We start from the raw sequence: 10,179 nt of genomic DNA, 5'->3' as shown, positions 1-10,179 counted from the left end.
TATGAAACTGCATGAAATGTAATGTTACTGCCCTTGTCCAGTAAAAAAAGCACATGCTGAACTATAATATGTTTTAAAGTGGGATTCATAATTTTAGTAGAACCAAGCATTTTACTTGAATAATTTTCCAGATGTGCCAGCAGTCATTCTAGGCTGTTTACTGGTAACAAGATATGAATTTTATTTTCATTTATTTTTTATGTTCAACTTATAAAAACTTTCCATTATAACATTCTAATAGCTTAGATTTCTCTCAAAGACATGCTGGTAAACATGACATCTTAGTGAATAATAGTACTGTGTTGTTCTTCCCCAACCTGTTGCTGCTGCCTGTGGATTATAAGGCAGATGGAAAGCTCTTCAAGGCAAATTTGGGTTTTATGAAACATTTTCAGTCTTGAAAATATACACTGTCATGCCATGGAAACAGATTTATTAAAACAGGTAAACGTTTCTTATAGGACTTCATTCAGTTTATTGCCTAATTATTAGGTAGATCTATAAATCAAAATGACAATAAATATTTTAGATCACAATATTATGTCTGAAATATTTAATTTTTAAGCTGTAATGGTGTGAAACAAGTAATTTTCATACAAATTTGCAAAACTGAGAATTTAAAAGAATTGTATCATGTCAACATTTAAATTAAATGCATCTTAAATTGATGATTGTCACTTTCTTTTATATCACTAACAGGAATACCTAGCACTAGTTTTAATCCTCCACATCCTTGTTTCAGATCAAAAACCCTTTACACCACACGATACACTAGTATTTTTATTAAGTTGCGACACTCCTATGATCTTTTGATGGGGAATGTTTCTATACATAGTCTGTTATACTTATTCACTACCTATTGTTTTTGCAGCACTCTGAAAATAACTGTTCATCAGCGAAGTGAGTCTGCCTTGAGATTATGACACATTCTGAGGAACAAGCAACCCACCTTTCTAGTTCATTGCATCTGTTTTATCCATTACAGATTATATATAACATGAGTGTTTCTGGGTCAGACAGCATCAGTGCTGTGGTTTATTTAAACAAGCTACAGGGGGTTTGGGTGTTGTGAGGTTTACATGCAGTAGGTTAGGGAAGGTTTGGAAAACAGTACAACATAGTAGGGGGTTAACTCTTAGTGACGCAAACTAAGGTTCTTCGTGGGGATATATTTATGCCTCTCAGTTATCCTGACCACAAAGGAGGGTGACAAACAATTCATGTTATTAGCTAATACCAAAACCTGACGTACAGTTGTTCCCGTCTGAAGGCAAATGCATGTTTTTTCAAATGTACAAGTATATTAAAACATTCTTTTATGACTGAGTGGGGAACACTGAGTGAAATTTTTAAAAGCTTTGGAATTTATGTGGTAGGTGTAGCCCATTAGTTTCAGTAAATGGCTTTTAGCTGTGTAATGAACTGTACATTTGATGCAATGTTCCCAATTTAAGTTCAGAGCTTCAAAGTAGTCCTTTCTTTATTTATTTTTTCTTTTCTGCAGCAGCATTATGATCAAGGATTACTATTTCATATAAACTGCATATAAAATACAGGGTTTTTTAGTGTGTCAAGATAGATGCATGAATGGATAAAGCAAAAGACATATACAATTTAGTATTGGCAATATTCTGCTATAAAAGGCACAGATTTGTGATATTGGTGAATTCCTATAATGAGAACACTCTTCACACTGTCTTGAAAATATGAAAACAGGAAGAATCATTGGCACATGTAATTATTCAGATAGAATAATCTGAGGATATCCAACAAGTATCAAATTCTTGATACAAACAAAATTGTAGCTCGGAGTTACTGTTTCTTAGCAATTTAATTTCTAAAGACTGTAAAGTTGGTAACACTTTATTTGAAGGGGGTTGAATAAGACTGACATGACACTGTCATAAACATGACATAACACCTGTCATAAACATGAATAAGCCTTCATGAATATTTATGACTGTTGTCATAAAGCGTCATTCGGTAAATTATGACACTTTTAATACAAAGTTGACATTATTCAAAATGTCTTTGTTATGACAACTTGACATTAACCAGGAAATCATTACTGTTTAAACTTTACCTTTAATAACATAAAGTTACCTAACTTTTAAAGTGCAATCAGTAATACTTTTATAACAAATTTATATCAGTAATGATTTCTTGGTTAATGTCAAGTTGTCATAACAAAGACATTTTGAATAATGTCAACTTTGTATTAAAAGTGTCATAATTTACCGAATGACGCTTTATGACAACAGTCATAAATATTCATGGAGGCTTATTCATGTTCATGACAGGTGTTATGTCATGTTTATGACAGTGTCATGACAGTCTTATTCACCCCCCCTCAAATAAAGTGTTACCGTAAAGTTTCCTTTAACAGATTGATTTGACTGCTTATGGTACATTTCAGTTGACTGCTGAGCTCATAATTATGTTAAATTTATGGACTGTATGTAAGGTTTGCTCAGACACAGAACTAAGTTTTGTATCGTTTTGTGTTCATTCAGTCTGCAGTTTTCACCACAACATGTAAAGAGGAAGCCAACAGTAAATGGTCAACCTTACTTCACTTCTCCCTCTCATCATTTGCTGTGGTTTAACTCGGTGTTTAGTCAGAGTTGATACACTCTTGATGCCAACATTACAAGTTCTTTGCTCTGTTGGGTGTGTGCAGGGACTCTTATTTGACAGCACTGTCTTGACTGAACAATGATTCCTTCCCAAGCTGTTAGTATATTTCTATGTTTTTAAGCCCAGCCTGATGTTCTTTTTCTGTTCACACAATGTACCAAACTGTTAATTTGCCCACCCTCCTTCCTTTCTCTCCGAGTACACATCTTTTGACTGCAAAAACAAATAAACCTGATCAGCTTCACAGCACCCCTGTTCGTGAAAACAGTAAAATACAATTTGTTCAAAATGGACATATATTTTTAAAATGTACAGATTGTTTTTTCATTATTTTTATAATTTATGTGTATCTGACATTTATATCCTTGATAAGCAGTCGAGAAACATATGGTGAGACTTTAGTATAAACAAAGATCAACATAGTTTAGTTCATGTGGACGAAATTGAAAAACATTAACTGGTATAATAAAATGAAAAAAAGGGAACTTAATTTTGTTTCAAATGACCCTAGTGTTAAAAGAAGTCTGTGGCTTGTGATGCAGCATCTTTATAGACATGCCCCATCTGTTGTGACCCATGTGTCCCACAGGCAGAACACTGACAAACAGAACAAGACAGCAGCAGCGTACAAATGAGTTGAGGCAGACTGTGATAGGGAATAGGGGGTATGGTTTATTTTAGTGTATTTATGGCTCAGGTGGAGTGAGGGAATGTTTTTTTATTTCATTTTTTAAAATAAATATTTCTTTTAAATGGTCCACACAACAACGCCTAGTTTCATAAAATGTTATACATGAAGGCAAATTGCGAATTAATAAAATACATTAATTATTTTAGCTGGTATAAAAATTAAAGTTTTAGTTTTTTTGTTTTGTTTCACTGTTTATTCCCTCAATAGAGAGATGGTTAAGCTGGCTGTAGTTGTTGCCATCAACAACATTTCTTGTTTTGTAAATGACAAAATTGGAAAGAAAAAAATCATATTTTTTCCTTTACTTTCTTTACAGTCAAACTACTTGGGAATTCCCAGCTATAGATATGGCATGACTTTGAATGCTACCTATAAAATATTTTATAAGTTTGAGAAAACTGGAAATATGATGTTGCCTGTCTTTTGTGAACCACCCACATGTTTTGTCACCAGGTTTATCACCATGAAGACCAGATTAGGCTGTCTCTCCAAAAAATCAGACTCCTACAGTGACTTCTCGGAGTTCCTGCCTCCTGCTCATGAGACCACAGCAAGATGTCTGAAGTGAGTCCGATGCCCAAACACAGCGTTTTGTTTCTGTTTGTCAAGTACTTTCACAGGCCAATGAAGGAAAAACCATTCCACTTAAGTTACAACATAATATACTGTTTCGCTATGTCAGTATGATCTTTAGAGTAGATTACTCATTTTTTAGGCCAACAATTTGCATCATCGACTTTTTAAAATGTTTGTTCCAAATACCATATTTCCAAAGATGAAGTGTTGGTCTCTGGAGCTCCTCTGATTATTTTATTGGAACTGTTTTTGTAAAATACTGTGAACTATTATAGTAGACATAAAATGTTACATGGTTTCAGGAGTATTCAAGACAGCCATATTGCAACTACAAATTTCAATGTAATTTATTGTGTTTTGGTCTTTCACCATCTAGAGAAGAAGATTCATTTAGAGCAGCAGATAGATCATAAAATAATCAATCTTTATCAAAATGTCAAGACCCATGTTTGGTTCAAAAAAACCGATCAAAGCATAATGGCTTGTTACCATCTTAATGAGTCTCTTCTCTTTGGCTTTTTCTCCTTCAGACTATCAACAGACGAAGTTGTTCGATGGTCTGAGTCATTTGATCACCTTCTTGCTCACAAGTGTAAGTTTCTGTTTATTGCTCTTTATTAGAAACATTTATGATCATACAAGAAAGTTAAATATAAAGTAAAAAGAAATAAAATAAAACAATAATAAGACCACCTTAATATGCCCACAATAATATACTTCTTCTCTTTGTAAGTGAGGTTTTCTCTTGACATGACTTAACTCCAGTCGTCCCCCTTTCCAGCTCTTCTTATGTAAGCGTCTTATTTCTGTGTTGTCAGGGCTCCTAACTACATAATGAGTCACATACTTGTCACTGACCTTCCCCATTGGACCAAGCACAAATTGGGACAGACTTATCATCTCAGTTCCTTCTGTACTGACAGGTCATGTGTTTATTCTCAGTTAACAAGCACTGTGACGTAGCAGGCATGACCTCAAACCAGCTGAACTGACAAATGGAAAAGGACATGATCAGAGACCTAAGATCAATCTGTTACAATGTAATAAATACATTGTGCTAAACATCTGATAAATGTTTAAGTACTATCAGTTTGTTACCTGTTTCCTGTATGAATAAAGACTTATTTACACAGACATTGTGTAATTTCATTTTAGTGAAATGAGAAAAGAGCCTTAATAGATATTAATTTATTGTTGAAATTAAACAAACCAGTTGAGATCTTTAAAAAAAGTAATTTAATGAAATTGACCAAATGTCTTTCTTGGAAACTCATTGGGAAAATTGTGCTTCCATAACCACCAAAACTTAGTTTTTACTAATTCCAGCAGCATTTTGCGAGGCAAATTTATATCCAATTATTGTTGCATGTTGATGCTAAATAAATTGCATACAACTGTGACAAAGGTTTGTTTTTTCAAGCCAACTATTAAACCTATATATACATTTATTTGCAAACTGCCTGATGATAAATCACTTCTTTTTAATACTTTGAATTGTGTTCACTATGCCTCATGATTTCCTCTGTAGATCCTCCTCGCTAACAGAATTCATGTAATTTATCAACTGCATTCTTTTCATAAAAGTGCTTGGGAAGGGTTTTGCAGACTAATCAAAGCAAAACAAAGTGTTATATTGACATAATCTATTTACATTTGGTTGAGGTTATGACATAACACAACACTGGGTTAACACACAAGCAAAATAAGCATGGGACTTTCAACAGAGGCAAAAATAGAGATTTTCCCTGGCGCAAAATGATGTGACACACCTGCGTGTCCTGGACAGTTGACTGAGCATTAGCGATGTCCACTACAACATGTGCATGCATGTGCACAGACATGCATACATGTTTCATAATAAATGTGATCACGCAAGCGTTTATTTTATTAAATAAATAAAAAAATATCAAAAGCTGACTCCCGGCCTGTTTGACTCAAGAACATTGCAAAGTCAACAGGCATTTTTAATCGCATTGCATCAGAGTTGCTGTCTGAATACTTTAAAATAACAAACGGTCTCTCCTGAATCTCTTGTACTTGTCTGAGCTTTCTTTGTCTTTTCTATTTAAAGCTGCTCATGATTGCTCTGATTTATTTGCAGTAAAATTTAGTATCTCCAGAGCCTCAGTCATTTATTTTATCACATTTAAAGTAAATAACTAAGTTCCCCATAACCTGTTTCTAACGAGTTATGGATTCCTATCTTAGCTCATTCTCCATCTGTCCTTATGTCAACTTGACTGTCTCTCCTAGTCCCTTTGCGCCTCTCAGCTGCCTTCAGCTGTGAAATCGGTGCTCCACAATCTAACCTTTAAAAACAATCAGAACATATTCTTATGCAACGCTTGGCTAACAAAAGCATTTTACCTCAAATGACTTGGGCACTTTGGCTTAAGGTGGAGAAAATAAATATTTAACTATTATTTTGTTGTCTTATATATATATATATATATATATATATATATATATATATATATATATATATATATATATATATATATATATATATATATATATATATATATATATATATATTACTGAACACTTTAAATCAGACAGAACTATGTTGTAAGTGACAATAGTAACAGTTTGACAGCATCTCTGAGTAAACTGAAACCTACAGAGCAAGCTGTTGATTTTATGTAAATAAGCACTTTTGGATGTTTGATCATAAACTCATGTAATGAGCTTCACTTTCAGGACAGGAAATTGTCAGCCATAAACCGTTACTGTCTCTGTGTATTGTACAATTTCTGATTACACTTTTGGCACTTTGTTTAATTTAAAAATATAACCCTTACATGTGATGTTGGGTCATTTTAAACTAAGAAGAACGGTCTTTTGACACAACACATGTGGAACTTTAACCCTCCTGTTATGTTGCGGGTCAAACTGACTCGTTTTAAAGTTTATTTATTTATTTATTTTAATAGTTGGAAGCATTTTTTCTGCATGAAACTTTTTTCTATTTGTATTAATAGGTACACTCTGCATCTAAACTGAAAATGGTTCATTTTACACATTTGCAACCCCCGCCACATAGATACTGTTTGGGTCAGTTTGATCCGGCAGTCACGTTGAAAGGGAAAAAGCAGAAACAAATGAACCATATTTCACCACACTCACATGCACACCACACCACACACACACAAGCCCACTTTCTCACTATTCCCTTTACTCCACAAGGAAACTGCGAGACAGCAGGTGTTCATACAACTTTTGATGGGAACCTTTTCTGTTCCCGTGGGCAAACTCCACCCACACTGAGTGACACTCAGCAGCATAAATACTCTCCGCATGACTCATTTGTGTTGATTTTAATTAATGGGTCAATTTGACCCAGATCAGAATGCATGTCTCACGTTCAATTATAAAGATCTTCCCTTGAAAGAAAAATTAAAAATGTAATATAATTTTTTTTTTTTTTTTACAAAAGATACATTTCCAGTGTAGGTTTTTTTAGTGGACATAAAATATGTAAATTACCATTTTTATGTCCAAATGAGTAAACTGTTGTCATTGATCTTTTATTTGTGAGAAATAATAATAATACGTTTCTAACACTATTGCATGATTAAACACTCCACCGGTCAAATTGACCCAGGAACTTTATTGCTGTGCCTCAGAAACGAGCATAACAGGAGGGTTATATTGTAGACCACACTGTGTTTGTTGTTATCTTCCTATGCCCATTTGCGTTACTGTACAATTGGCTGAACAGCCCATTCGTGCTTATTAGCTTTGTCAGACAAACAAGAGAAATGAACATGGTGGAAATTAAAGGTCAGCATGACACAAGCTTGTAGGAAAACATGCTTTTCTTCTGTCAGCATCACCTGTGAGAACATTAACTGATCACATATCTTATTTTAAAACATCAAAATACATTTGTGGTGCGTGTTTGTTTTTTTTTTTTGTTTGTTTGTTTCTACTTCAAGGATTAAAACATGACCAACTTCTTGTCATGAAAATGCAGTCAAAAAATATCTAAACAAGCTACACTTTTTATGGATCACAGTGAAGCCATCTCTTAATCACTGTATGTGTTTCATGACATGTTTTTGTTCTGTCTGTGTTATCTGTATGCAGATGGGCTTGCTGCATTTCGAACATTCCTCAAGTCTGAATTCAGCGATGAAAACATCGAATTTTGGATGGCCTGTGAGGAGTACAAAAAAATCAAGAGCTCAACCAAACTTGTGTCAAAAGCAAACAAGATATTCAAGGAATTCATTGAGGTTCAGTCACCAAGAGAGGTGTGTTATCTCTGTATTTTGATGTTCACAGATAGAAGATTAAAACCGTATTACAACTGTCTTTCTTCGGCCAAGACAAAGTTATAGCTCCATTTCTGAAATTTGACTACTTGTCAACCTAAGAACTTGAAAACTGTGTTTTACTTTAATGGAAAAAAGGGTGCTGTCTTTAATCCTAATGGTTGTTGTATTAAAACACAGAAGTTTTTAATACACAATCAATAAGTACAGCTTTGCAGCTTGATTTACTAAGACATTCTCTTTACAAATTTGGCAACATTTAAATAAAAATATATTACTTTTTTAGCAGTTTTCATAATATTGCATAGAAGCATTAAAAATGCTGATGTGCAAGGCTGAGAAAGATACAATTGGCTTGCATTGATATCAGTATTTAGGAAATGTTAATGGTTTTTCAAAATTTAATCGGAAACTTTGAACAAATATTTTTAAAGCTAATGACCTGGTAGTTTCTGAAGAGTTGAACCATGTTTTTGTTTTGTTTTGGTCCATGGTCACATAGTGGTGCCACACCTAACTCTCACGCTAGTTCCTGTGTGTGTGTGTGTGTGTGTGTGTGTGTGTGTGTGTGTGTGTGGGTGTGTGGGGGTGTGTGTGTGTGTGTGTGTGAGGCTGAATTGTGTTTTTTTGACTAGACAGGAAAAAAAAAAAAAGGTGATAGGCAAACAAAACTGTTTGCTTCTGGTCACACGTAAAAAGTTGACAACTGTTCTGTTTCTTTCATTGCTGACAGCATTGTGAAACTTTTTTCTTTTTTTTTTAAATTCGCAATGCTACTTCTCTAAAATTCAGATGTAAACGATCCGTTTATCTCATACTGTCTTGACAGGTGAACATTGACTACAGGACAAGAGAGAAGACCAAACAGAGCCTGTCAGATCCCACTCCAGCCAGTCTCAATGAAGTCCAGGGTAAAATCTACAGCCTCATGGAGAAAGACTCTTACCCACGATTCCTCAGGTCCAAAATGTACCAGGATATTGTCAACAGGGCACATGCGCAAGGTCAGCGGAGGTCTGTTTGACCAATACTGCAGACCACAGTGGACCAAAAACTGGACCTATATGGTATATCATTCTTTGTCCCTTTGACACCATATCAATACTGTGAATAAGCAAGAATGAAATGACCTGCTTGACTGTTTTCTGTACACCTGTTCCAAGCATGCAATCCCCATAGAAAGATCATATCTTTGAATTGCATCATATAGTGAGGAGACTCCTGAGGGACATGTCGGGAAAACTCATTTCCTAAAGTAAATCTGCATCATTCAACAAACGTATTTATTGCTGTATAGGTCATTTTAAAAATTGTCACAGTGATATAAAATAGACAAATAATGTTTTATTGAAACTGAATAGAGATAAATGAACTGATGTCATCTGTTGGGATGTGTTCTAGGAGAAATAGCACTTACCTTTTTGTCACTTCTTGTCAAAGTGTTACTGTGTCTCAATTTGGATGTTTTTCTTTGTGCAATACTAATGCAATGCTGCATGGTGCCAAGAGTACTTACTGCATGCATGCAGCGTCACATTTAAAAGAATGGTTTTCTCTCCAATAAAACTGGGGATGATAAACAGCTACACACTTGAAATCTGGCTAAACTTGTTGTGCCATCTAGTAAGCCTCTGATTCCAAATATCAACCTTATCAAAATGTCTCATTGAAAGGCTTTGAAAATAGCTTTAAAATTATCTGCCATTATTAGCTGAAAGTGCACTACTGCTTGCAACTAATAAGTACTAGTGCAACTGCTGGACTAGCATTCACACATTCATGAGATTTTTATGTTGAGCCTATTGGATAAAAAAAATATTTTTCATTTGTTTCAACAGAAGACAAAAAAAAATACTTTAAACTGTATTTTTGTTTTGTGGATTTTGTCTTCCTCCTTTCATTTACATGCTACTGCTATGGAGACTAGAGGTGCTGTCAAAGTGAAAATCAGCTGATCACTGTGTCAGGTTACCACAGAGAGTGGAGCATCTTTAAAAC

The 10,179-nt window shown here is 34.4% G+C and overlaps 1 protein-coding gene across 1 annotated transcript; it reads left to right on the top strand.

The window, feature by feature from the left end:
* The first annotated feature begins 3,268 nt into the window (after positions 1-3,268).
* Positions 3,269-9,539, top strand: rgs8 (regulator of G protein signaling 8). The gene is made up of 4 exons (XM_014985618.2): positions 3,269-3,892; positions 4,435-4,496; positions 7,994-8,160; positions 9,011-9,539. Exons 1-4 carry the CDS (start codon positions 3,540-3,542, stop codon positions 9,203-9,205), a joined length of 777 nt encoding a protein of 258 aa, XP_014841104.2. The 5' UTR covers positions 3,269-3,539; the 3' UTR covers positions 9,206-9,539.
* The last annotated feature ends 640 nt before the right edge of the window (positions 9,540-10,179 follow it).

Source organism: Poecilia mexicana, unplaced genomic scaffold (genome assembly GCF_051168715.1).
Source record: "Poecilia mexicana isolate PSO_F unplaced genomic scaffold, ASM5116871v1 scaffold_4, whole genome shotgun sequence".
NCBI classification, from domain to species: Eukaryota; Metazoa; Chordata; class Actinopteri; order Cyprinodontiformes; family Poeciliidae; genus Poecilia; species Poecilia mexicana.
Note: the sequence above shows the minus strand (reverse complement) of the source record. Positions and strands in the feature narration are given on the sequence as shown.

What these genes read in the sequence shown, in the direction of transcription:
- rgs8 (XM_014985618.2), top strand. Translation starts at nt 3,540, where the DNA reads ATGGTTAAGCTGGCTGTAGTTGTTGCCATCAACAACATTTCTTGTTTT. An exon ending in TCACCTTCTTGCTCACAAGT is followed by an intron (nt 4,497 to 7,993) that starts GTAAGTTTCTGT and finishes ATCTGTATGCAG; the next exon opens with ATGGGCTTGCTGCATTTCGA. An exon ending in AGGTTCAGTCACCAAGAGAG is followed by an intron (nt 8,161 to 9,010) that starts GTGTGTTATCTC and finishes CTGTCTTGACAG; the next exon opens with GTGAACATTGACTACAGGAC.